The sequence below is a fragment of the Buteo buteo genome, chromosome 7 (genome assembly GCF_964188355.1).
Source record: "Buteo buteo chromosome 7, bButBut1.hap1.1, whole genome shotgun sequence".
In the NCBI taxonomy this organism is placed as follows: domain Eukaryota; kingdom Metazoa; phylum Chordata; class Aves; order Accipitriformes; family Accipitridae; genus Buteo; species Buteo buteo.
In genome coordinates, this window is record NC_134177.1 from 13,082,478 (window position 1) to 13,109,116 (window position 26,639).

The window sequence follows — 26,639 nt, forward strand, 5'->3', positions numbered from 1 at the left end:
TTTAACTTTTACAACCTTACAACTTGTTCTGCAGCATTTGCTAGTCAGCTATTGCGTAATTGTTCTGGGGAATGAGAACCTGGGAATAATATGGCCCAGAAATGCTAAGAAGCAGAAATGAAATCGGCTGGTCTTCTCATCTGTCACCATTCCTCCTCTCCAGGGTCAGGGTACCAAACAGGCCTTGTGTGGGCTCCAGTTTTATGCCTGGGTCTGCCATTGATTTGATTTATCACCTCAATGTTGGGGCTTCGGATGCTGTTCGCATCTCTCCCCCTTTCCAGGCTGGCTTTTGGCTGCTCAGCTTAAAAATTCTCTGGAGTGGAGCAATCACAGTTTTTGTGTCTGGGAAGCCTGTGGCTGCCCTGCAGTTATAGGCCAACAACTGGAGGGTGGAGAAAAAACAAGAACTGTGAAGTGCACTAATAGTGGAAAGGAAATTGTACTTTTGCAGATTTAAAAATCCAGGTGCCTACAGCTAGCCAGGAGTAATGGTCTGGGGTAATTCCTGTGAAAAGTATTTCTTTTTTTTGAACAATAGTTTGCATGGAAAAACTTTGGCTCTATAATAAAAATAGGCAAGAAGAATTGAGTTTATAAGTAGTTTCTAACCTGACTCTCAGCCTTTTAAATGACATGTTCTTGCATAAAGCACATTGGAGTTTCCATTTTCTTGTTAGTCAAGCCAAATTTATTGTAATCCAATAAGATGTAATAATCATTAGGAACTAATGAATGCCTCAGCACGTATAAGCTTGGCAGATCAGAGCCTGCCTGCTTTGCATAGTCTGTCTCTCTTTGACCAACTTGCCATTTATGTGTCGGATTGATGAGTTGGGAGTTCTGTAAAAATGTAATGATTGAATGCACCTGAAATGAAATTTAAATAAAAACTATCTGGAACAGCCAGTTAACCAAAGGAAAAGGCAAATTTTTGGCTTGGAAATTGAAGTAACTTCGTGAGAGTGAAGGCAAACAGAGCTGGATTGTCTGTGGGAAGTGCTGGTATGGTCTGAACAGAATTTACAGTTGAAATTAGGTGAATTGTTAGGTAATTCTTTAGTATTTTTATTATTGTAGTAGTCAAGCTGCAAATGAACTTCTGCACTGAGCTCTGTAGTTGCACGTATGCGGAGAGACTCTGGGGGATTTGCAGATAAGTGAGACATGGAAGGACAGAAGAAAAATACTGACTATGACTCAGGTTAAGAAAAGACTTCAACGTCTAATATTTCACTTGACTTGAGAGCTTCGGTTTCTACATGTGCCCTAAATGTGGGCTGGCTCCGTGGGGCTAGCTCCTGGCACCTACGTCGCACCTGATAGGGATCCTTAGCTGGTTTTCTTGAACTTCTTATTCCTGACAGAGCTGCCTAATTTCCAAAGCACTGAAAACATTGAGGAGGGAAGATGTTTCCTAGCCTGTACGTGCCTTTGTGCGCTGCTGGGAGGTACCACTGTTGGGTTGGGCTGTACAGCACAGAGGCTCTTCCCAGAGGTTTTGGGCTAAGTTGATTTTTCAAAAACAAAGTGTGTCAATGAGTCCTCTTTTAAAATGCTTATTCTAGCAGGGATTGCAGTGCAGCCCTTGAACTGTGGCTTGGGGATCACATACTGTCCTGCGGTGCCAAGACCTGGGTTTTACTTTTGGAGGTGGGTGGTTGTAGTGAAAACTTTCCCCTTCCAAGTGAGCGTCCCTACCAGCTTGGGTACAAGTGGGGCTGGGCCGTTTTGAAAGCAGAGAGAAAGCAAGATGTGTTGAATCAGAAAGGGTCCTGGCTGTAGGTTGGTATTTGCTCTGGGCATGGGCTTTCCTGCGTAATAGCCCTTTTCGCAAGGACTTTATTTATGTTATTTTGTGACCGCTTACTGCAAATCATACCCTTTACCTTGAATCTGCTAGAAATGAATGGAACTTTTTCACTCCTCCTTGGAGGAGCTCTTCTTTTTAGATAGAAATTGTGAAGAAGTGTTGAATCAGACAGGTACAGCTACCATAAATTGATTTAAAATAATAATAGGTGCAGGTGGCTGGTCACTGGCCACTGTGGCTTGCAGCTCTGCTCAGTTTGTGCTTTGCCTGGGATGGGGACATGGCAGAAGAGGTACTCTCAGGATCCAGGTGCTCCAAGCCTGTCCCCAGCTCTGGCTGCCCAGCCAGGCATCCTTCTAAAATACATCTTCTCCATCTGCAGGAGTGGGGATTGTCCTGCCTCTTCACCTCGGCAACAGATTGCACACTGAGTTGCATAATCCTCCAAGTCAACTTAACACAATGGGACCATTGTGGGAAATACATGAAGAAAAACCCCAAAGCAGCCTAAATCCTTGTGAGATGGAGGCTTGCTGCTGGTTCTGGGAGAGAGCTACAGCATTTCAGCATGTTCGTCCCTGCAACCAAAGAGTTATTACTGGGCATGGTAGCAGCTCTATGAGGACAGTAAGAAACCATGTGCCGGGCCAAGTGGTTTGAATAACTGGAACTCTTCTTTCTTCTTTAAGGTGAATCCTGGTGGCAAGACACTTGAGGAGAGGCGGTCCAGTTTAGATGCAGAAATTGACTCTCTGACCAGCATCCTGGCCGATCTAGAGAGCAGCTCTCCTTACAAACCTCGGACTCAACAGGTTAGTGGCACATTGCGTAAACAGAGAGTGGGAAAGTGGCCAGCATCGACTGCTGGAGTCAATTCACTAACCGCTTGGTATTTGTTGCGAGCAGGCATGCCAGTTCCTCCTGATAGCATCCAGATGTGGCTGTCAATGGGGAGAAGGGTGCAGCCGCTCTGAAGGGGGCACCAGCTCAAAAGCTGCCGTACCTCTGAGTGAAGGGCCTCTGATCCCGATTGTTAGATTGCCACGGAGATTGTTAAAAAATGGCATGTCATTCTCCTTGACTTTCCACCAACAATAGCTTGTGAATTAAAACCTGCTTGGTTCACAAGTACTTTTACGCTTTAATTTTCTTGTTGTTTTTCTGTTTTGTTAACTTTTATCTGTCACGCTGCCAGAAGGATCCAGATATCCGCGTCTCAAGTTGTTTTCTTTTGTTTTTGTTGTCTAATCGGCGGTGACGAAGTGGCTTGGATCGTAGCTCAGCTGTCAGGGTGGCTGTAGCCCAGCGAGGCAGACTGGAATTTGCACTTATTCTGCTGTGTCTAGACGAGGACTGCAGGGGTGACAGCAGCTCAGCTAATTTTTGTCACTCATCTAGGTAGCGCTTGAGTGGAGCTATTTAAGTTCTGGTGAGATGTCATCTGTTTATCAGAGGAAGCAGTGACACCCCGGTGGCACTTTAAAAAGGGCAACTCTTGAGATCTCGTAAAATCATCCCAGATGTGCTTGTGCCCAGTTGTGCCCTGCCTTTGCTTCCTCATCTCATGACTGTTCTAATTTCTTACATGTATATGGATCTGTCGGCACACATGCAGCTGTATGTATGCCGTGTTTGTCTTACTGATGTCAGCCCTGAATAAAACCCCAAAAGTATCAAAGGGATAGCTGAGCAATACAGTGCATAACCACTATCCATACAGGCCTTCTCTTTGGTTTGCAGCTCTTTTGGTTCTTTTCAATGTTGCATTTCTTTTAAGTAATTGAGAACCGATACCTTTGGAGCAGAACTAAAGTGATCAGAGTTCGTTTAGATTTGCTCTTGTTTAAGTATGTGAACTTAGCAAAAGCAGAGTTAAATCAGATTTGTGCACTTTTGAAAGTGTCCATCTGCGCACAGAAGCTCTGGCGTAGTGGCCTGTGTGGTTTCTGTCCCTTCTGCAGGGACCTCCCAATAAACTCTTCTTTCATTCTAGCAGCATGTACACAGTTATTGCATAAACTTACAGACTTGTCCTTGAAAAACAGTCTGATTTGGGTCAGTCAGTCACAAAGAGCAACAATGTAAACCAGATACAATTCAGTCCTTTTCCCAGTGGGTTTTTGCTGTTGCGATAAATGAGACAAGTTTTAACAGTGATAGTGCTCAGGCACTGTGTTGAATAACTAGTGTTCATTTTGTTCGCGTGGGCCAAACACATACAAATGCACATTGTTACTGGGAAATGCTTTATAGTGTCAAAACACTGCGAGAGTTAACTGGAAGAAATTTGTACTCACCGTTTTCCTTGGTAATGCCCATGGTCAGCTCCAGCATCTTCGTAGAGACGTATAAATTCTGTAATGACTTCGCTGAGTGTTTGCAGTTTCCTAAAAGTACTGCTGACTGTCTCCTGATGCTTATTCCTTTGGGATCTGGTGTTCTGTGAATAGGTTGCTTTTTCACTTTTATTTTGTACCTACATAATTTAAAAAAAAAAAAAACTTTAAAAAAATCACCGTGTTCAAATTCAAAATTCTGCAGGTGTATTTGAGTTTCTGGAGGATCGGAAGGCATAGCCCAAGTTTTGGACTTAATCCGACTTCTTAAGTTTATCAGCCTCCAAGATGACATGTGCTGCTCAGTGCACATACTTGTTCCCATGGCTTTTGGCCCGCAGTTCAGGTGGGGGCTCTGAAGACTTGTTGCCTGTGCCCAGGAGTGATGGGTTGCTGCTGCTCCCTGATGTGTTACAGTCACTGCGTGCTATCCAGTGGGCAGAAGCAGCTGAATTTCATCTCTAGGACCAAATCCCAACTTTCTTTGTTCAGTTTATCAGACTGTTCAGGATTTATTGGTTAGCATAATGATGTCCCGTGAAAAGTACAGCTACAGCAACTTCTAACTATAGCTATTAGAGAAAGAAAATGCCAGAGTTGAATGTATCATCTGCTGTAATTAAAGAGTACTCAAACAAGTCCTTGAAAGGTGGAACTAGAAAGTAAAGCTTTGATATTTTCCTTTGTTTGATCTGTACCAGGTATTAAAACTGGTGAGTCATTTGATGGTCTTATGGTAGGATAATAGATTAGGCTGCAAATTGTGAGGTACTTACTCAGAACATCAGCACGTTTATTGGATTACACCTTAGCTGACCTTCCCAAATTTATCAGGATAATGGCTGCAGATGGGAAATAGAGTTATGACTTGTTTTCAGAGAAGACGTTTCCAGTTGTGCTTATGCGGTTAAAGCATTATAATAATTTTATAGATATACCTTGCCCTTGGGGATACTCTTATTCTGGAATAAGAGAAATTTTATTGTTAGGTTTCTTTTTTATATTATCTTCAAGATAGTTTTAAGGCAACATAAACTAAACTGTAACATCATCCTCTCTCAGTGGAGTAGGAGTGATAGCAGGATAATGACAAGCAGTTTATTTAACGTACCCTACCCATTGGCATAAATTCACACAGAGGGAAGCTCTTTCGATCCTTGGTATGACTTCAGGATTGCTATGAGACACACCGCACCGGGAGGTGCCTCTGAAGCAGAGGGACTTGTACCCTCCACAGTAGGTTTGGAAAGTCCATAATGCTTAGAATGGATGGGCCGATGACAACCCCAGACAATTCCCCTTGGTCAGCAGACCTGCTGTTGAGGATATGGATTAGTATGAATCCCTGCACCATCCCTGCATTGCTTACCTGGGCTTCACATGGGTAACATTTTTTGTGTGCCGGGCAGGTGACAAAGACATTGCCATGAGCTAAAAATGACCACCATTAATAGAGGGCAGGGACAGAGTTTTGACACCTGCGGTCAGCAGCCCCCTCCTTGTTCCCAGTAGTCCTGCCTAATTCAAGGCAGCTGAGCTGAGAAGTGAAGGTAGAGGAGTCACCCAGGTCCTGCTGGCTGCTTCCCATGCCACAGGCAGAGGTGGTAGGATGCTGTTGTCCTGCAGACCTCTGTTGCCTTCTCCTGTGAAGCGATAGGTTTGAAAAGCGTTTTCTCAACAGAGATCCTTTACGGAGCAGAAGAGGTCTTTCCTCTCCAGAGCAGCAGGTTTGGTGGGAGGAGGTCCTTCGGCGAGTCTGGTACCCCAGTGTGAGTCAGCCCCAGTGTTGCCGAACCTCAAAGTGAAAGATTCTCTCAGGCTTCGTTTCTGGTTAGCTCTTGTCTCTGTCTTGAGGCGTGTGTTGAGAGAGTCCCCTGCAGCAGAGGTTTTCTAGGCATTGATAGTTTACTTCATATTGGCCATCAGCAATATGCGGGTGAGAAGCAGCTTTTGATCGCTATCACCTCAGCCCCGGGCTGAGCCCATGACTTGCAAGTGAAAATCTCTCTGACTGAGTCACAGAAGCAGTCCAAAGTGATTAAAGTGCTAGGTTTTTTCTTTCAAAATTGCACATATCAAAAAGAGCAGAAAATTACAAGACTATATCGTCATGTTTAGCTGCAACACAGCAGCATCTAAGGATGCTTTCTGTCATGGGAGGTAGTGTAGGAAAGACCATATTTCAAGAATTCAGCTGGAGCTGAAGTTTTAGAAAGGACCAAACATCACCTGAGCTTGAGAGGTTTCTCTGTGACTTTCACCAGCACGGCCAGTTCCAATATTCTGGTGCAGTGAATTGAAATGGAGGAGGGAGACCAACATGATCTCAAAATTACCATGACTGCAATGGCATGTTAAGAGATGAGCTTGCCTTAGGTATTGTTTGAAGAAATGCAGATGCATTATGAAAAAATCTAATTAATATTTTCCTCCTGTTTGGTAAAGTTTAGAAATGCTGGTGTGATGAGTAAAGTACAGAGCTCCTCTTGTGTAGCTGCAATGTGTTTTCTGTTTACTTATCACACCTTCTAAATTGCAGTAACCCACTGGAAAGTTCAGAGGCAGAGAACCCACTATGCCTTTCATTAGTAAAAGGAGGTTGTACAGACAAGGCATTTAGGTGCATAACTTCCATGGATGGGAGCAGGGGCTATTCCTAAATTGGGTGAACCCTGACTAGGGGGGCTGATGAATGCTGTGGTCCTCTGGCTCCTCTATTAAAGGGTATTTCCCCCCATTTTTACCTGTTCTGCTTAAATCCTCGCTTAAGAGATGAGTGCAGCAAGGCCTTAAGCAAAAAAACATGCCAAATTTCAGCCCATAAAATAAATGTTTGCATTTTTTTAAAAACAAGAAAACTTTGTGACTCTGGAGAGAGGGCTTCCAGCAGAGGTTGTGAAAATGAAATACTGGAAATAGCAGCATACGAAAGTTCTGGATTTTTTGTCCCTGCTGTGAATTATGTATTGAATGCTGATTGCTTTGTCTGGAATTGGGCACATATCTTCTGAAACTCTTGAGTTTTATCCCGAATTTCCAACAGATTGTCTGTTTGGCAAAATAGGACTTTGTGGGAGGTGTACCTGGTAGTAAGATGTACCTGGTCCAAAGGTAATTATTAGCCTTTTTTTAAAAGCAAATACTGGGTGGCCAAAATTTATGGAGTATTTAAATAGCAAAAAAACATGCTTTGATGGTCAAGATCAAATCTGCTTGTGTACAGCTCTCAGGCAGCCTGATCCAAAGGGGACTGGGCTGGCACTCTGGAGACCTGTTTCATTCCCAGCTACCACCACTGTGCTAAATGACCTTGAACGTAGCATTTCTACTCTGCTTCCTCTCAAAATCTCTTCTGTCCTTGTAGCTTGGCAACCTCTTCAATGTGATTTGCCTCTTGCTACCCATGTGTATGGCATCTAGCAAATTGAAACCTTGGTCTGGGTTGATGTTTAGGTGATGTGGTTGTACAAATTATGAAAAAGAGAAAGAAATAATTCTTTTCATCTAACAGATGGGGAAAAGGAAGGCAGAGTTAGGCGAGGTGTCTAAGGATTCACACCTATGTCCCTGCCTCTGTATCATTGCCCCCACTACTAGACATCTGCCACTATCCAACACTGTCACCCTAAGTGAGTAATATTTTGAAGGAAAAGGAGTTCATTCTCAATTTGAGCTGCAGAACAATAAAAAAGTAAAGAAAATTAAATTAAAAAATCCGTGATACTTTTTCATTAAGTTCCAAACATACTGGGAAATAATGTCTTCTAATGACTGGAATTTAAAAGGGATTTAAATATTTGACAGCGTTGGTTGTTATCCTATCAGTTCTTTTGACAGTGAGTTGGGGATAACAAAGGCAGTGTAAAGGCAATGGACGTATTGTTTTGCAGAGTGGTGGGACAGGATTGAACAGTTTCAGCTGTAGGATGGCAAACCATGAAACGAGGGAAAATATTGAGTGCTGAAGACCCCTAGTAGTACTCTTCCATGTGCATTTCTAATTTTACTGCCCCACTTAGAGCTGCGCCAGGAATGCACGGTTAAGAGTTAGGGTGTTTTATCTTTGTTTACTTGGAGCTGTATCTCCAACCATGAATAAAGCTTCCTGCTCCGCAAAGAACAGTGCATTCCCCCAGCATCGAAAAGGAGCTTTATGATTGCTCTTGGTTTGGGCTGTGGGATTGACATATGGGGTCTGTGAAAAACAGATCATTGAACCTGTATTCAAAACAGCCCGTGCGAATTTGCCAGTCCAGGCTTAGAGTCTGGTTTCCTTGTTCCTGCTATTTGCCTGAGCCTGACTTCTTAGGTAGGTATGCACCGAAAGCATTTTGCAAGCGCAGTCTGTGGAGGGTTTGCTGGCATCCTAGTTGTTGTCAGGAATGGTTTTCTTTCTTTTAAGAAAGAAAATTTAGGGGTACAAGAAGATTAAGATTAACTTGGTGGGTTCAGAATTAATTCCCCCCTACTGTAGTGTTTATGTGATGGAGAGTTTGTGGTTCCTCAGTTACTGGGCTCGGTGGGATTCAGCTGTTTCAGGTGTTCAGAATAGTACTGAGTCTTTTCAATGCAATTTGGGCTGAAATGGATGGTTTAGCTTCTGCTGTCTTCAGGTATGATATCTGAGGTAAATAAAAGTGCCCAGGCCTCTTTCTGCTAGTCTGAGCATGTCTAATCTGCGGGCATCTGTGCAGCTTTGCCAAAGAGGCTTCTGAGTCCAGCAGCACAGCATGGTAGCCAGGCAGTGCTTTCCCCGTGGCAAGGGTCTCTCTGTATTTGTTCACTTGAGTTCTGTGCATCTTGGTTTTTCTGGGCTTTTTAATCTCTTGGGTTGTGGGACAGAAAGGCTCATTGGGAATAAGCCCATCTGGTGAAACTGAGAAGCATCCCCTGTCCATCCTAAAGTGTTCATGACCTTTTAGTAGGACAATCCAGCTTCTCCAGAGCTACATGTGCTACTCAAAGCTTCTCATGAAGGCCATGAGGTGCCACCATTTCCCTGCTGACTTGGATGACTTGGGTGGACACAGAAGGACGACGGTGTCTCATAGAAGTGTGCCCAAGCTGGCACTGAACTGGTGAGCTCTGACGCTTGTAGCAGCACTGGAGGGCTCATGCAGGCTCACCGCAGGGCTGCTGGCAAGGGCTCTTCTCAGCGGGCTGTGACATTTTTGCCGTAGTCGTGGACATCAGGAATTGCACGGGCTGTTTTAAAGATGGGGTCACCTCTGAGAGCTGTGCTCCTGCTTCTGGCTCCAGCACGCTGGCTTTGTGCTGTTTGGAAAATCTGGGTGGATTACTTAAAGTAGAAAAGGAAGTGTCCCATCTGGAGCAATTTCAGTGGGTTCCTCCCAGCACTTGAGAAGCAGAGCCTCTACGTCCAGGAAACTCTTCCTTCTGCGGTTCCCCTCTCCAAAGGCAGAGTGACATTCCCACCCTGCGTGGGTGGTGTTTGAGATGGTCCCAAGGCTGAAGCTTTCTAGGAGCGGCTCTGCGGGCGTGCTGGCTGCAAGCAGCGCACGTCTCTTATGCCGTCCCTGACACGCCTGCGGGCAGAGGAGCATGCACAGCGCAGGGATGTTCAGCCACGTACTTGTGAGTTGGAAGGCATAGCCAAGAGATGATTTCATGTATGTTTGGATTTGGCCTTTCTCTACCAGAAGGGGAACCTTCCCGCGCTCATCAGCTCCAGCCGGTGCGTGTGGCAAACTGACGCTGCTCTGATTAGCAGATGCTCGAATCGGTTGCATCTGCTGGTATGTATTAAACCTTAATCCTTTTGATAAGAGCATGTCCATGAAGATTTTTAAAGAAAGTTTTCTGAGATCCCAGATTATCAGCTCGTCACAGATGAACAGGATAAGAGTGACCTTTGCAGGGTATTATTTCTTCCTCTTATACTATCATCAGAGTGAAAATAAAGCAGTACTACTCCTGCTGTTTCTTTTTTCTGATATATAATCAAGTTCACAGAAATCTCAGTAAGGTTTACTCTTCCCCTTTCCCCTTTCTCTTTTTTGCATCCATTTGGGTTTTCTGCCTACGTGCTTGGCTGCAGCTTTAGATGACGACTAGTGTTGGATATATTGGACTTTAAAATCTGTGCAAGCATCTCAAATTTGTGTGTGGATAAAGATAAACATTTACTTTGGGAACAGTGATAAAAAGCAAATAGTACCTCATAATTTGGTCTTTTTTTCATTCTGCAGTTGTGATTATTTTGTTGTGAGTGCTTGAGAGCAGGGCTCTTACTCTCTAAAGCTGTTCAAGGCCTTCTACCTATTGTTATGTTTTCTATCTTTTTCTCTGCAATGGGACCAAGCTGCTGTATACCATCATCTTAGGAAGCCTGTCATCTTTTCCCCATCCTTATTTTTTGGCACTCACCATCGTTTGGCACTCGTCTCAAAGGGACCTGGCACACTTCACAAGCTGTTCATGTGTCCAGCCAGCAAAGAGCAGCCGCCTCTAGGGCAGAGACCTGCATTTCGTTGGGACGCAGGCTCTGCTTGCATCCTTGCACGGGTCGATGCATCTGAGTGCTTCAGCGGCATTAGATTTACCACCACAACAGCAGCCCTGTGAAATACGGAAGTATGCTTGCTATTTCATGGTCGAGGAGGAACCGAGGCACTGGGAGATTAGATGACTTGGTTTGTTCGTGGGTCACCGGAGGAGCTGAGGTCAGACCATGGACACCCCGTCACGGACTTCTCCTCCTCTTGTAGCACATGTGGACGGATGGGCAGAGCGTACATGAGAACATCCCCTGCCAGGAGGATTTGAAGAGGTCTCAGGTGTGGGGAAATGCATCCACCTTTCTCTTGGAGTGTATGAACCAAGCAGGGGAAATAAAAAACCTTACATTTCTTTTGTGGGAGGGTGTTGCTTGAAACTCAGCTAAGCCAACAGACTTCTTGATGCAATGTCTTGACAGTAAACCCTGAAGGATTCAAACCCTCAGGCCCAGAAAGTTGTGGTGTCCTGCTCCTGTATTATCACTCTCTGATCTACCCAGCTCTCTAGAAGTAGGCAGTTGTTTTCCCCACCTGCGTACGGCTGGAAGTTGAACTTAGTCCTGTGCCACAAGGTGGTGATTTCCCCACGCGTGTGGCAGCCACTCTCCTGCACAATGCCCACCAAGGAAATAGCTAGCGCGTTTTGAAATGAAAGCGTAGTTGCTTAATTCTCCCCACCCAGCACCCATCGGTGTCCAGCAGTTGGCTGTTCCCCACCTACGGTTTGAATCCAGCGGCTGCTTTTAAGTGGGTCTAAGGGAGGACTATACGTATGCAAAACTCAGTGGCTGGGGAGGAGGGACGCAGACCCACGTCTCTCGGGGAGCTGCAGTATGGTGCTGGCTGTCCTCGCCGTGGCCGATGGGCTGCCCCATCCGCAGACGTGCACAGCGAGCTCCGAGCCCGCTGCGCGTCTTGCAGGCAACCTGAACTTTTGCTCTTCCAGACTGTGCTGTAAGCAGGATCTCTGACCTGAGACACAGATTGTTTGGCTGACATACCCAGATAAATGCCAAGGTTAATACTAGGGGGAGAAGGGAAGCAGGAGGGGTGGTCAGGAGAGGTAACGGAGGAGAACAGGAAGGGTCAGAGTCTGCTCGAGATGCAAGACACAAGTCCATAGGAAATTAGGCTTCCTTTGCACCACTCTTTATGGTTTCTGTTCCTTTGGCATTGACTGTTTCTCTTCTGCACACAGTAGGAACCAGCTGCGTTTCCCTCCCTGTTAGGGAAAGGAAATAGTTCAGAGCCAAGGGAACAGCACAGCAACTTAGAGAAACACCTGCATGGCAATGCATCACTTGGGACTTTGCTCCCACTGTGACCTGCGCTGGATGTCTTTCCCAGGCTATTTCCACCAAAGTGGGAACGATGGCTTTGTGATTTGTGCATTACACTCACAGCAAGGAGAGCATTGCCTTGATATGCCTTCAAATTGCCTCGAATCTATCCAGAGACCATTGAAGGGCAGTTGTAGATCCTGCTGACATGAGTTACTGTTGAGTTGCGCTCTTTAAAAGAGGAGGGCAACTAACTTCTGCGGTTGCAGTTTCTAAATACTTTTGAAAGGTGAAGGCTAAAACATGCTAGGGAGCTCTGGCATATCAAGTGTGGCCTTCACAAGTTTGTCGTGGTTACTTACTGGTGTCTGTTTGCGTGAGCACTTGCAGCTTTTCATGTGTTTATCCTTGTAATGCCCAGAGGAAGGAGAAGTTTGATTCTTTTGTTCTGCAAATGGAGAGCTGAGGCACCAAGAGACCGTGCAGCTCGTTGTAAAACAGGGCTTTGGGACACGCATCAGTGATGTTCTGGGATAGCGTCATTCGCTGGTCCATCCTGTCTTTCACGGTCTGTTTTTACAAGGGTCTGTCCTTCAGGGGAGAGAGGACCCCTCCCTAGAGCCCTTGCTGGACAGTCTGAAGGCAAAGCAGATCTGTTCCCAGCCTCATTTCAGGTAGGGCTGCCTGGAAGAATCTAGAGCCCTACAGAAAAATGAGAGCTGGCCATGCAGTTTCTACATTAGACCCTGCTACCAGCGCATAAATAAACATGATACATTTATAGCCTGAACATATCTCAGGATTGTTGCAAGATATTCCTCGTTCAAAACCATTAACCATTAAAGTAAGAGGCAGATGCATCTGTGGACGGTTTAAGGGGCTGCGTCTATATTTTCTCTTATTGATTGCCTTTTGCCTTCCTGTCTGGAACCTTTTGAGAAATGACTGTGACGCTGAGATGCATTGTCTCTTTCTGTATATTAAAGCTGCCCAGGCTAAAAAAAAACCCAAACCACACCCAGCCCGTATCTGAAAGCTATGAATTGATAGATCCTTGCTACAGCTCTTCAAATAACTGTAAATTACTCCAGGCTGTTAGAGTTTCATTGTAAGGAAGTTCCTTCCTTGACTCAGACTTCCTTGCATCACAGTAAAATGCAATTAGGTGACGTACATCTTGTGGCTTGGAAGCACTTATGATTTTCTCAGCCTTATGTTGTCAACTTTTGCTCAATAGCAGGCTTGCGGACTGTGTCAGTGTGCCTGTGTTAGCATATATTATCACCATATGGTGTTTCAATAGCGAATAGGAAACTTCTATGAGTATGTAAAAGAGGGTGACACGGGAAAAAATATTACAGCAAGATAAACCTAACATGCTGCTTCACAGCTGAAAGTGAGCACTCTAACTAACTGCTGTTTCTATGGGAAATCAATAATGCGTTGGTCCAATGAGTATTACTGTCTTGTCCCACAGATTTAAAAACAAACAAAAAACCAAACAAAAAAATGTACCTGGCCAGAAAAATGAGATTTTGATGCAGTTATAAGTATTTCTGCCAATGTTTACAGTCTGAGACTGATTCCTCCCTGCCCAAGCAAAATATACAAAGTCTTACAAGGAATTCTTCACTTGGAAAGAAGTAGTTTCATGTGCGTAAGTACAGTGAGAGCAAGGGCAGGTTGTGCAGTTTTTATGGCATTATGTTTAAAGACAGATAGGATTGTTGCAGTCGTCTCGCCTGGTTGTAAGCATAACCCAGGTCAGAGACTTTGCTGTCTTGTCATAAGTAGCACTGTTGTTTATCTTTGGGTTGACGAGAGACTGGGTATGTTGCTCCCTCTGAAGTGATTTGTGAGAAGTTGATGAGAGCCCATTGCAGGAAGCTCAGAGCCATGAAAAGAATTGCCATCTTGCATACCAGCAATCACTCCAGTCATCCTGGGGGCTTGGGCAATTTTGATTCCCTCTTACAAAACCATTAACTCATGATCCAAGAAGAATTGAAGAAAGATGGAGGGCACAGTTCTGTTTCCATCTGGCAGAAAGCCGGGATGCACATGCAGTTTCAAGCTGTGATTATCAAGAGGGGAAGAGAAGGTGTCAGGCTTGATTACTGTGCTGGTTTGCAAAAAGACCAACTGTGCATTACATGAGATACCGGTGCAGTTAAGACTGTTTTGCAGTCTTAAAAAGTGATGGATAAGCCACTGTTGTTTGGCTGGGATTTTTTAAGCACTATATAGTTCAGCAGGGAGATAATACAAATACTGTATTGAACTCTATTTAATCTTTTTCTTGAAACATTTTGACTCGAGTCCTCATCAGTAGCTAATGTCTAAAGTGCAAGACAGGGGATCTGGCTGTGGAACAGGGTGGCCACGAAGGTCACAGTGTTTTATGAGGCTCCAGTGGCAGAGAGCTGCTACCATGCTCAAGACAGCACGCTCCGCTTCGCATGAAAATCCATGGAGATACCACGCGGAGGATGCAATCATCAAGTGCTTCTTTAGGGTAAATGTAGATCATTGTTAGGTTTTGGAGGTATCTGGAAGAGCCAGCACCCCAAAGCAGGCCTGTATAACACTGGAAATCATCAGGCTTTTTAGCTTTTTGGCAAGACTTGGCTTTGACACTGTTGAGTAATGTGGTCATTTCTAACTAATGGCAGTAAAGCTTTAGAGAACACCTGCTGTTTCTGTATTGAACATATGTGTGCATGCTCATGTAAAATCACAAATGCATGCAGGTCTAGAGAATATAATTTATATTTGGCATCTTTCCTACAAATTGTATTTTAGAACACCTTAAAGTCTTCCTGTAAACAAAATAATTTCAGAATTGAGCTCATTAATGAAGAGAAGGAGATGAGGTAAGGTACAAAGGCAAAGGAGGAAAGAGGGTTTTTTTGTTTTGTTTTGTGGGCTTTTTAAAGGCAAAACAACCATTTGACGGATTCGATCATTTGCTGAGTGTACTCAGTGATTTCTCAGGAGGACATATAGACAATCTCAAGAGACTGTCTGCATGATAGGAACTGCATGGAGCCAAAAATGAAGTGATGGGCTGATTGCTTAGAAAGTATAAATGGAGGGAACATCTGAGGATGTCTGGCTCTTTCGCTTGTGAGCCAGTGCTGGATTATCCCCTATAATCAGTGCTTTCCCTAGCCCAGTTTCAAATAAATTAAATGTAAATATCTCATTGCTTTCTTTGGGTGATTATTCCAGACTGAAACGTATACAGCTGCTAAGAGCTATTTGACTTCAGCATTTCCTTGCTTAATTTAATCTCCTTGTTCTGAGTGACACGTCATATATGTGTCCATGCGTGTGTGCTCCTACCATGTGGATGCATACCACGTCTATACATAGTGTACAAGGAGGTTGAAATTCCCCAATACAAAGCTGTATTAAAAGGACTGACAGACTGGGTCTGTAATATGCCTGACCTGACAATTAAGCAAGCTTACTACCATGTCAGCCCGCCAGATGGATCATCTACTCATGATGTAACATGTATTGCCTCGGAATATATTGGAGTGCAGTTTCCTATTTTATGTTTGTTGAGCTGAGAAAGGGAGAGGGAAGAGACAGTTTTATTTGAACTAAGCCCACTCATTTTAAATGTGTTTAATGATAGCAATATGTGACAGATAAAATCCTAGGCCCTGGTCCATGTTTATTTTAATTTAAAGCAATGAGGAAAGATGGAAGAGATAAAATTATAGGCTAAAAATGTCTCTTGTAAAACAGCAACTTGAGCCCTGAAGGGGCTTTCCTTGCTGCACTCTGCAGGACTCTCAGATATGTCTGTCAGAGCTTTGCTTTTGGCCCCAGGAAAGGTCAGGTTGGACTGTTTGGCATCAGCTTTTCTAATTGTTTCCTCTAAACTTACTAAAGATAGTAAGGGTATACTGAAAGAGGGGGGGAGGAAAGAAATACTTGGTCTGAAGCATTTATCACTAACCTGGACTTTCTTTCAACGTAGTCCCACCCTGAACCTGAGAAGGAGGTGAGTTCTTCTCAGACCTGTGTTGTAGACGTGTCCCTGAGACTCCCAGACCTGTCACCTGCTGTTGTGTAACCTTGGCTGAGCCGTCTTTTGTCTCTGGGCCGCGCTTCTCCTTCTGTTAAACAGGGATAAACCCATTTCTTTGCCTGCCTACTCAGTGTAAGGTGTTTGGGTGAGTGTTCAGTACCTGATGCAGTGAGGATGCATAGGTAATGTGCTATTTGTCACCTGTAGTATTTGCATCTGGACCTCTGGGGCTTTCTTCTCTCCACCCTTCTGTGACTGCAGCATGGGTGGATTAGGATAAATTGTCTCTCTCCAAAGCTTATGTTGAGCACAACTTTGCAAATTTGTGCAGCTGCTTCACTTTTCTGTGTGGGTAAGCTGGCACAGACAAAAAGCAGGTGTCTGTTTGTCTTTGAAATACTTACCAAAGTGCTGTTCTCCATTTTCAAGCTGTTCTTTGCTTGAACAGCTTAAGAACTCCCTATACATCCAAACCAGGTCCCTCAATCTGCTAACACATCTCTGAGGAGCTGTAAGCTCACAACTCAAGGAAACGTGAAGGAGATCCTCTTGTTCTGCAAAGATGCTTGAACTGGCTTCCCAAGTGGGATGTTGTGTCCAACAGCTGGGAATTTTTCACGCAGACAAGTGCAGCACGGTATAAGGAGGCAGTAAAGCTTTGTGCTCAGAACTGCCATCTCCCTCGGAGATGTGTTGTGTGTAGGCGTACCAGTGCATCCAGCACTAGCTCCATCACATGATGTTGAGTTGTCCTCTGTTAATTGGACTTCTCACATGCAGAAGAGACCGCAGTTTCACTCTGTTGAAAGACTATCCCCTGGGGAATTTTTAATATCTTACTTACCTGCCAAGTTTTCTTGATCATCTGAAATGCTGGCTGTCGTGAAGACCCAGCTTCAGCTCTGGCTTGGCTCGTTTGATGAAAGCATTGGTATCCTGCTTCCTGGACTCAGATAAATGCTTTTGTAACGTTGTAGGACCTTGTTGTCTGCAACTGAGCTTGGAGGGAAGTCACATCTTGAGTGCACTCGGTCAGGTACGTTTTGACCCAACTCCTACCATTATAGTGCTGGTCTACCACTGGGTTTTTTTAAAGACAGAAGTGGCACAAGTCTGGTTTCTAGAAAAAGAACCTGCCTGGATTAGAAATCAGAATTTAAGCCTTGGCTTTTCAGTATCTTTCTGTCAAGTGTCAGTGTATATAAGCCTGAAATTAGGAAACTAAGATTGTCCATCCTGTGTCAGGTGAATGGTCACTCCAGCTCACTGTCCTTTGCAGTAAATACCAAAGAAAGAAGACAAGAGTAGTGCAAATTCATGGCAATACTGCCCCAGAATATTTCCCTTTATCTAAGAATTTGCTGTCCACAGAGATTGGCTTGATAAAAAAGATGTCTTCCATAATAGTCAGGGATTTTTCCTCCATCAGATCATCCAATTGCTTTATGAACTCATAAATCTCTGGAATTTAAAGCATCCCATGGCAAAGGAGTCCCATGGAGGTGGGGCAGACCCACCTTCTTCTTGATGTTCTCCATTTGCCTCCCACTGCGGTGGTTTCATGTTGCTTCTTTATAGCAGTAGAAGTGACAGAACAATCATTCCTCCTGTTTGTACCACTCAGAGTTTTGGCTGTCTTTTTTCAAGGCTCAAGGCTCCTGGTAGTTGTTTCAGAGGAATTTGAAAAATTTAAGTGCAGTACCCATTTGTTTCTGATCAGGTATTGCTGTCTAACTGCAAACTGGTGAGTTTGAATGCCAAAAAAATGGAAGTGGCTCCTGGACCTGTGTTACTGCCTTTGTTATTTGCTATTGACTTACTCTGAAGCAATGGATTAACTGTGGATTTTGTTTTGTTAGAGGTGAAGCCTGTGATTCGGTTGTGGGACTTTCTTTTTGGAGTAACTTGCCTAGTGCCCTGTTTTTTCAAAATTTTTCTTTTTTTCAGTCATTGCAGGATTAAACAATTTGACTAGATTTTGACCTCTTTGCCAAGGTTTTTGCACGATAGTTTCCAAAGACAGTATCCATGGGCACTTTGATGCTCGCAAATACAAAGCAATAGGTGATAGGCGAGATACAAGGTGACTGGTTTGGGAGAGGTCTGATGCAGCCATGGTACTTTGGAACCAAACGGGATCTGCTGTTTTCTCTTTCCTCCCAGATCTCTGACATGTCCCATGTATTTTCAGTAAGATTTTGAACTGTTCTAGCATTAAGTTTCCCATCTGTAAAACAGAGATGGTAATAATCACATGTTGCACCTGGCTGTCTGACTTTAGAAAGGATTTTCAGATCTTCAGCTGAAAATTCTTCTGCAAGCACAAAATATTATGGTTTTGCCAGCTTATCTAAAAAAATGTTTGTTATAGTGAAAAATCAGTATATCAAATACTTTTATTTTCTATAAGGGAATTCAGCATCAGAGCCTTCCAAATGTGTTAGGTAATGTTTCACATTATAGATTGTGTGCTGTTCATTTAATTTCAAGTCCTATGCAGAGAAGAAAATGTTGAGTGCACTTTAGTGATTTATACTATGATTTGATCAGTGTGTTAGTAGTCTGGTGGATCTTAACTTTTAGAAACATCTAAGAGTTCCATACATTAGAGATGAATAAGATATGTACATGAACTTGAGCCCTTTTGGGCTGAAATAACTAGCACTTCTCCAGCTCTTTTTCTGTCTTCCAAAACTCCTCTGCGCAACCAGTATGGATCTAATGTGCTCTGCATTATTTTGCTGCTTTAACATGGGGACCTGTAGAGACAGTGAAAGCTCTGTATAGAAAGTATTGTAAAGTGAGGGAGGGAGCCCAACAAAGCTAATTATACAGACACTCCCACTCTATTACCCTTTAGAGAAATTGAGCCTAACATTCTGCACTTAAGCTTGTTAAACTATTCTTTTAGGGTGCAAGGATCTTATTGAGGGAATGAAATAGCTACACTGTGTAATCAGAATGGGAATTGGAGCAGATCATTATATTTACTCATTTGATTAGCCATAAAATAGCTACTGAAGTCCCCATTTTAAATCTGCTTAGCAATTGTGCAGCAGGGCAAACTGGGTGTTTTAATTAGAAAAGAAAAGAGATTGCGGTATTTTTTTGTAAGTAATAAATACATAAACACACACACATTGTGATCCTGTTTATGTAAATAACCTCTTCCCTGTGGGTGTTCTTGCCTTCTAATTGTTCAGGGTCTGTCTGCTTCCAGCTGCAAAGAAAAGGGGAATGAAAAGTTCTACACATCGCCTTTGGAAAGCGCAGTGTCTGGGATGTAAAATCCAGCTGAAGAGATTTAGATTAGGCATTAGGGTAAAATTGCTATAGGAGCGATAGGTAACTGCAGAAAAAGGTGGCATGGAGAAATGTTAGGTCCTCGATTACTGGAGGGGCTTTAGGTCAGGTTGTGCAAACATCTGTCAGGAACAGTTTAGGCAGGGTCAGTCCTACCTTAAGGGAGAGGACCGGACTGAACTGACGGTCCTGAGGTCCCTTTCAACCTGTAAGATTTACTTAAGAAAAGTGAGGCCATACTACATCATCAGGGGGTTTCCTCTGACCAGCTCCCATTCCCTGAGGGAGCTGAAGTCTCAGGTGTGTTCAGGCAGGGGCAGCACGTCGTCTCCCCTGAAAAATCTGAGACCTACAAGTCCGCGGCTGCCTTGCAGTAATTGACTGCTTTTGTGCACAGGGAACAGCTGAGGATGCCCTGCTTTCTCTCTAAGAATAATTCAGTGCCCTGCCGCTGATCTGTCCATAAAGGCTTGGAAATGAGCCATTACCGAAGGTTTCATTTTCTGGCTTCCTTTGCAGTCCAAGGGACTTGCAAATCAGAGCAGATGTTCCAAAGGCGGCGAGCTCTGTAGCCACTGGTTTCTCTGTTCATGATGGTCATGTCTTAATGTTTCTTAAGTATATAATATGCCTTCAGGAAGCTCAACAGCTGCAAAAATATTTCAGCTTTTTATTTATTTATTTGGTTTTAAGACAACCTGAAGCTGTGAAATAAGCTTGGTTACAGAGAGCTGACTTGTTTTTTAAAAGCATTAGACTATATGTGGAGTGATGACTGTTGGCAAGCGTGTGTTGTGCTGCTTTACCTTTGTGGGTCACTGAAAATGACAGTTCCAAATGTTTTTAATGACAATAACAAAATCATTCTTGTGATGTTGCCTGTGGATGACAAGGCCTTTGGGCAGCAGGAAGGGGCACAGTAGCACTTTACCATTACGGTTGTAAGGGATGAAATAAATATTTGGCCTAATGACTCTTTTTTCATGGACAAATTCTCCAGTATTTCGTTTTTGTTCATTGATTTAACTGGCGCCCAGGATTAGGAGCCACTTGCAAATGTCCAGAAATCCTACTGCATTCAGAAGTCATCTCCAGAGAGGCTCAGAGCAATCCTTCCCAGATATGCTATAGGGACCTAAAAGGAGCCACCTTGGGGAAAGAAATGCCAGCACTGGCTGTTCTGCATCTGCCTAGGAAGACATTGGTGCCCGGGGTTGTTACTCTGGCATCATTCCACAGCGCTGAATTGTATAAGCCGGACATTGGGCAGGTGAAAAAAAAACAAAACCAAAAGAGCTATTATTAGGCCCAGCATACCATTAGGTATAACTTCATGGCCAAGAGAACAAGCACCTAACTATAAAGAGGTTAGAAGTATACTGTAAATTTTAATGAACACCTAATTCTCTTTTTAATGTGGCTGGGACACCTGCAGTTGGATAGGGCTGTTCTGCATTGCCCTGCATCACTGTAAGCACCTTAGGGCCCACCTGGCTGGCAGGAGGAGCAAGGTCTAAGGGGAAAAAGAGAGGCTGCATAGTTCAGTTTTCACTTGATTGTGGCAGCAAAGCTATTTAAGGGCTTTCTCTGAAGTGCTGCACACCTGTAGCTCCCATTGAAATTAATGGAACACTTCACATCGATGCCAGTTCTTCTCCTTTTCTTTCCATCCATCAGTGTTTGCCTAGATCCCTTCTGTGCCACAAGGATGGAGAGAGCCCCGGTCCGGTCTCACAAGCACAGTATATGCAGAATAACTGGCCGAGTGACCATCCTGGAGGAGCATTTCTAACGTTACATCCCCACTTCTGATACGTGCCTTCCCCAAGTGAGCAGCTGCTTTGCACCCAGGGAAGCAGAGTTTGTGTTTAGACATGTCTGCGAATTGCAATTGTTGGACTGGATCAAGCTGTCACTGTGTCGCTTAAATGTTAAAATCTCTCAAGCTGTCACGATGACTTTTAAATTGAAGCAAAGGTGATGGCTTCCTTTTCACATCAACAGTCGCGCCACTTCCAGAGCTGTGCGTTCTGGCACTCTGCCGTCTGCCTTTTGGTTTGAGGATTTTTATCCCCCCCCAACCTACTTCCCTGGGGTTATTCACAGCTCACCTGCCTGGCTGCTGTGGGGGCACGGTTAGATCAGGACACACAACTCCGTGCTTTCAGCCAGTCAGGTGTTTCCAGCCAGGAGCGTAACTTTTCACAGTAATTTGGTGTCATTTGCAGAGGATTCTCCCCCTTCCAGGGAAAAGTGTACTCCTGTAATCTGATCTAAAAGGGCTCCTAAAGGAACTATTTAACTATTTCTCTAGAAGTGTGTAATAAATTTCCCGGGAGGACTGGTGCTCTTCTGCGTGGTGGAGGAGTGAGAAAGTATTTAGTGAGATTTCCCAAGAGATGAGTCTGAATGCGTCTATTCTATAGACAGATCTGCTATTATTGCTCATTGCAGGGACATGCAACAGTGCACAGAAGCAGCTTTGGCTTTGCTGGTGTTCCGCCACTTCAGAAAGGGCTTTCCCTTCTGGAAGAGCTGATCTCACTAATGCTTGTTTTGGGTCCAAACGCGTGGGTACCTCTGCTCAGTGAAAAAGTGCTGGGTTGGCTTGCTGAGGTGGTCTCCCGTAGGTGGAATGAGTTGCCCTCGCGCAATCCCACCACCAACATACACAGAGCTTTGGTGTGTGAAATGAAGGCAAGGGCACAGCCATTTCTGTACGCGTCCAGTTTTAAATGTTGGGAAGTCTCTGTGGATTTATCCCAAAGGCTGCGTGAGCTGTGTTTTGGGATTTACAAAGCAACAAGACTGATGCATGTGTTTATGTGACAGGCAATGGAGAGTTCATTGCACTCCTGGTGAATCCATCAAAAGTTATTGGTCTCATGCTAATCCCTTAAGATTCTGCCTGGACTGGAGCACTTCCCACCAGGAGCCTGAAAAGCCTGAGGTTACAGTGTGCACTCCTGCTCCTGATGCGGTTGTAGTGTTTGGTGTTTGCAGATGAAGCGTCGGTAGGTGAGGAGGTGGTGACTTGCAGTAAGGGCACGTGAAACGCCTGAGCTGCTCTGGCAGCTGGGCACTTAGATGCTGGTGTTTGAGCTCATAGTTGCTGAGATTTTGGGTGGGAGGAAGAGAAAGTCAGATCTTGAAAGCTATGGGAAATTTGGTCTTTGGCATCTGAATAGGAAAATGTGTGGCATTCAGCATCCACAGGGAGCTTTGTGCTGAATCGGGCAAAGAGCTAGAGGAGCTGGAGAGTATGATCTTCTGTCCATTTTAAGGCAGGGATATCACTCCCTTTTAGCCCATCAAGACTAGCTCTTTGCACGGGATGTCCTTTCCCAGGCTAAGCTGGGAGGTGAGCAGGCTGCTGGTTTTGCAGAGCTGTCGGAAGGCAGGAAAGCCCAGAGCCCATTTTAGCCCCCCCTGCAAAGGACCAAGTCCCCTCCGCCTCTGGGTTGGTGGTGTTGCAGTTGAGTTTCTCCCTGGCCTTCGGGCTGCCCGCTGTCAGGTCACCTCCAGTTTCGGATGAGCAGGAGATGATGTGGAAATGCCTCCCTCCTGGCAGGGGTAGGCAGTGACTAAACTCACTGTTGCAGTCAGCTCTTGGCTGAAGCACTCTGTTGGTATAATTAAGGCTGCATGGGGGTGAGCAACTACTTCTCTGAAGCCCTTTGCAGGCATTTTGGAGTCTGCCCTGCCCGTGTGGCATTTCTGTCTGTGTGTCCCTCTCCCATTCAGGGTTGGTGGAATGACTAAGTAGTGCTGACGGCATTAGTTGTTGGCCTGTATTAATTATTTCCGTGGGTTCTATTTACTTGCGTGTTCCCTATGGGAATGCTGTGCATACAGATCACAGCAGCACTTAATTTTATTGCAGTAAGCAGCTGAGGTTGGGGAAGGGGAGGGGGAAGAGGAGAGAAAGGGTCGTGTATGCATCAGCCCTGTCAGGCTTTTCCTTCTGTTTCATTTGTGCTGAGGTTTTTATTATCATTAAGCCGATTGTATCTGTGGCACAAAGGGCTGAGTTACCTCGGTAACCACACTAGCTGGGATGGTAATCCATTTATAGCATCACTGCTCAGGTCTGATTAAATTAGCATGCTGATGACGTAAATGCTTGGCTGGGTGATGCTGACGAGGCTGCTCCTAATAGGAACTCTCGCCCTTACATTTATTCTCATTTATTTCATGAGACCCCTGCAGGAAATGTACAGAAATAAGGCTACAGATGATTGACTCTTGTTTTCAGAACAACTTGTGCTGCTAGCAACAGACAGCGCTTTATCTGAATGCAGACGGCAGCCTGCACATTTTGCCTTGTTTCCTCCCGCTGCAGAATTCCCCACGCAGCCCTGCCGAAGCAGAGCCCCAGTCTCGAGCCCTGCTTGCCATCTGCCACAGCAGTGCGGGAGCAGCTCCTCTGTCTGATGGTTTATTTCCAGACACCACTACAAAAGAAATAAAAAGAGTAATAATAAAAGAAGAGGAACACCCTGGTTCTTTACTCCCTCTTGTGAGTTTCCTGCAAACACAGACATCCTTTTACTCATTCAAAACAAGCCAGTTATTTATGTCTGAATTTTCATCATTGAACAATAACGTTCAGTGCTAGCGTTTAATACCATGTGGATCAAATGCTTTCAGCATCTTCTGTCCAGCCCCCTTGAGGGAAAACACTGACAACTGCATGATCACATATCTGTGCCTGTTGTTTGATGAAGTGGTGAGAACAAGAGGACTGAGAGTTGCTGAAACTCCTGGCTTCCCTTCCCAGCCCTGCCTCTGATTTACTGGATGAGCAGTCTTTGGGGCAAGCGGCTTCCTAGCGGGCCCTTTTGGGCTCCCAGGACTTCAGATTTCATCTGTGAAAAGAGAACTTTAAAAGATGCGCTTTTTTTTTTTTTTTTTTTCCCTTTTTGCAAGAGGCATGGGAGTGATTACGTGTATTTAAGTTCCAAAAGTATTTGGAGATCCTCAGGTAGAAATTCTGAGGTTCTGAACAATTTACCATTTTAATTGTCAGGTTTGATTTATCCAGTCAGCATAGAAGCATTTAAAAGGAATTTTTGAACAAAAGCAGTTTCGGGATGGAGGACTAAAAATGCAATAAATTTTAAGTAGCAATAAATAGTTTGGCGTTAGCCCTGGAGTGTGAGCAGATGTGGCTGCACAGAAACAACTGGAGCTACACCTGCTTTGAGTCGGATTTGGATGCAGAAATCTGTTATTTGTGAGATAAAGAGCATGGTTTTGAGACACGAATGCAAACGGGCCAGTGCTGTCATTTTCTGGGCCTGCAAATTCTCATCTAGAGCTTACAGGTTTCTTCCTTGGGAACGCTGGGGAAAAGGGACGGTGTTTGGGTGCATGGGAACCCTCTCCCCACGCCTCTCCCAGTCCTGGTCTCTCTCTTTGGGATGTATCCAGTGCTAGGGGGACCCTGCCCAAAATTTCAAGACATTGCTCTGTAAAGATGAGGGGCACTGAATTGGTCAGTGGCAATGCTTCGCCTGCCTGGCAGCCAGCCGAGCTGGAGCATCTGAACGCGGCTGCGTTTGCTCAGTGCTCCCGACGCAGGGATGGGGATGCTCCTGCCCGCTCCTCGGTCTGTCTGGGACACACGTGGGCTCCAGCCGCGGCCCCGCCAGCACCACGCTGAGATGGCGGCTCTGCTCCCCAGCCTCCTGCCGGAGCAGGTGCGCTTCATTAATGAAGGTATTTTGAAGGGTTTGATTCTACCTCTGGCTCAGTTCAAAGCATCCCTCTGACAAGAAGTCCCGCACCCGTGGCCCGGGAGGCCTTACCCTGGGGCTTTCCTTGAAATTTTAACTTCAACGGCTAATACCATTAATTTACAATTTCCACCGTAAAAAATGTAAAAGCCACCAGCAGCAGCATGTTCAGGAGGGGCTGCAGTACTCTTTGGCTGGACTCTGCTTCCTCCAGAGGTGACAGGCATGAGCAGCATTTTGCTGCTTTACTTACTAAATAATTTTCACCTCCTGGTAGAGTGAGCTGCCTCCAAGGGACACGGACTCATGGTGACCCACTCAGCACATGAGGTGATGGAAGCTCGTAACAGGAATGTCCATCACTCAGCAAGGGGGGCTCCGGACTGTACCAGGGCTTGGGAAGTCATCCTTTTCCTTCTCAGGTCCACGGCATCTCTGCTTAATAAGTGAATAATCAGCCATCTCTTAATTACCACACTTCGTTTACTTAACCTGCATGCTGGGGCTGACACGAGTGTATGAAGAGGAGGTGGCTGTCTCTGTTCCACCAGCGTTCGCGAGCTGACGAGCAATATTTCAGTGTCAAGACCATGCCTGCTCATTTCAGGGGCATCAGAAGAGCCTAGCTGAGGTCTGAGCCCCTCCTTTTCAGCTTTTTTTTTGGAAGATTTGTCCAAAATAAGAGTCATATTTTGGTCTGAACGGTCTGCCACTGACCTGGTTTGCTGAAAGGAGAAGTTGCTCTGGCTCTAATGAGCTCAAGTCAGACAACGACCACAGTGCAGGAGGGAAAGTCCCACTGAAATTCCCCTCCCTTCCCCACAGGTTTCTGTGATTTTTGGCATGAGTGCGTTGCCTTAGAGTGCCTGGAAATTTTCATTATAGGTGAGCAAAATTTCAACTAATTTGTCTACCAAATTAGAGCAAGACAGGGGATGAACAGTAATAAAATTCCTCTTTGTTGAAACAGACCCATTCTTGCTCATTTGGAGAAAAAGAAAAGCCTCTCGTATTAGCATGTGTTTTGATTTTGATGCTACTTGAGCCTGGTCCCTCTCCTCTCTGAAGTCCTTGGGATATTTGTATTTTATTCCAGTGAGAAGGGAATCTGTTGGCAGAATTTGGTTTAACACCATGGGGATTTCTTTTTATTTTGGGGGGCGCGGGGAGCAAGAGTTGTTTTTTAACCATTTTTATTGTTCTAAAGGAAAGTTTGCTGCTTATTATCTCGCAAGCTTTTATCTGGTGCTGAGTCATGGAAGTGAGAGAATGTGTAGGCGTCTTAGCATAAGAGAGAGTAATTCTGACATTTACATTTACAGACAGTTATGCTTTCCAGAAAACTTTTTTTTTGTGGGTTGCAAAAGTGATTAATCTGCTGCTGAAACTGTCAAAGGAGGTTTTCTGTTTAAGAATTTTTTGAAAGAGAGAAAAGTCTGTTTCTACTTATAGGAAATAAGGTAGAAATTGAAATGAAAAAAAAATCATACTGAAAGAACAGACAAGAAAATGTTCCCTTTCCTAATGATATTTTTCCTTTTTCTTTTTATGTATCTATCCATCTGTCTATCAGCCTATATATCTATCTGTCTGTCTTATGGAAAAGTCG

At 44.6% G+C, this 26,639-nt stretch overlaps 1 protein-coding gene across 5 annotated transcripts in view; it reads left to right on the forward strand.

The window, feature by feature from the left end:
• Positions 1-26,639, forward strand: part of LPP (LIM domain containing preferred translocation partner in lipoma) — a 353,262-nt gene that overhangs the window by 180,855 nt on the left and 145,768 nt on the right. For all 5 annotated transcript variants that reach the window (XM_075031622.1, XM_075031623.1, XM_075031621.1 and 2 more), the window contains one exon: positions 2,503-2,625. In XM_075031622.1, coding sequence (XP_074887723.1) covers positions 2,503-2,625 — 123 coding nt within the window. The remainder of the gene's footprint in view (positions 1-2,502; positions 2,626-26,639) is intronic.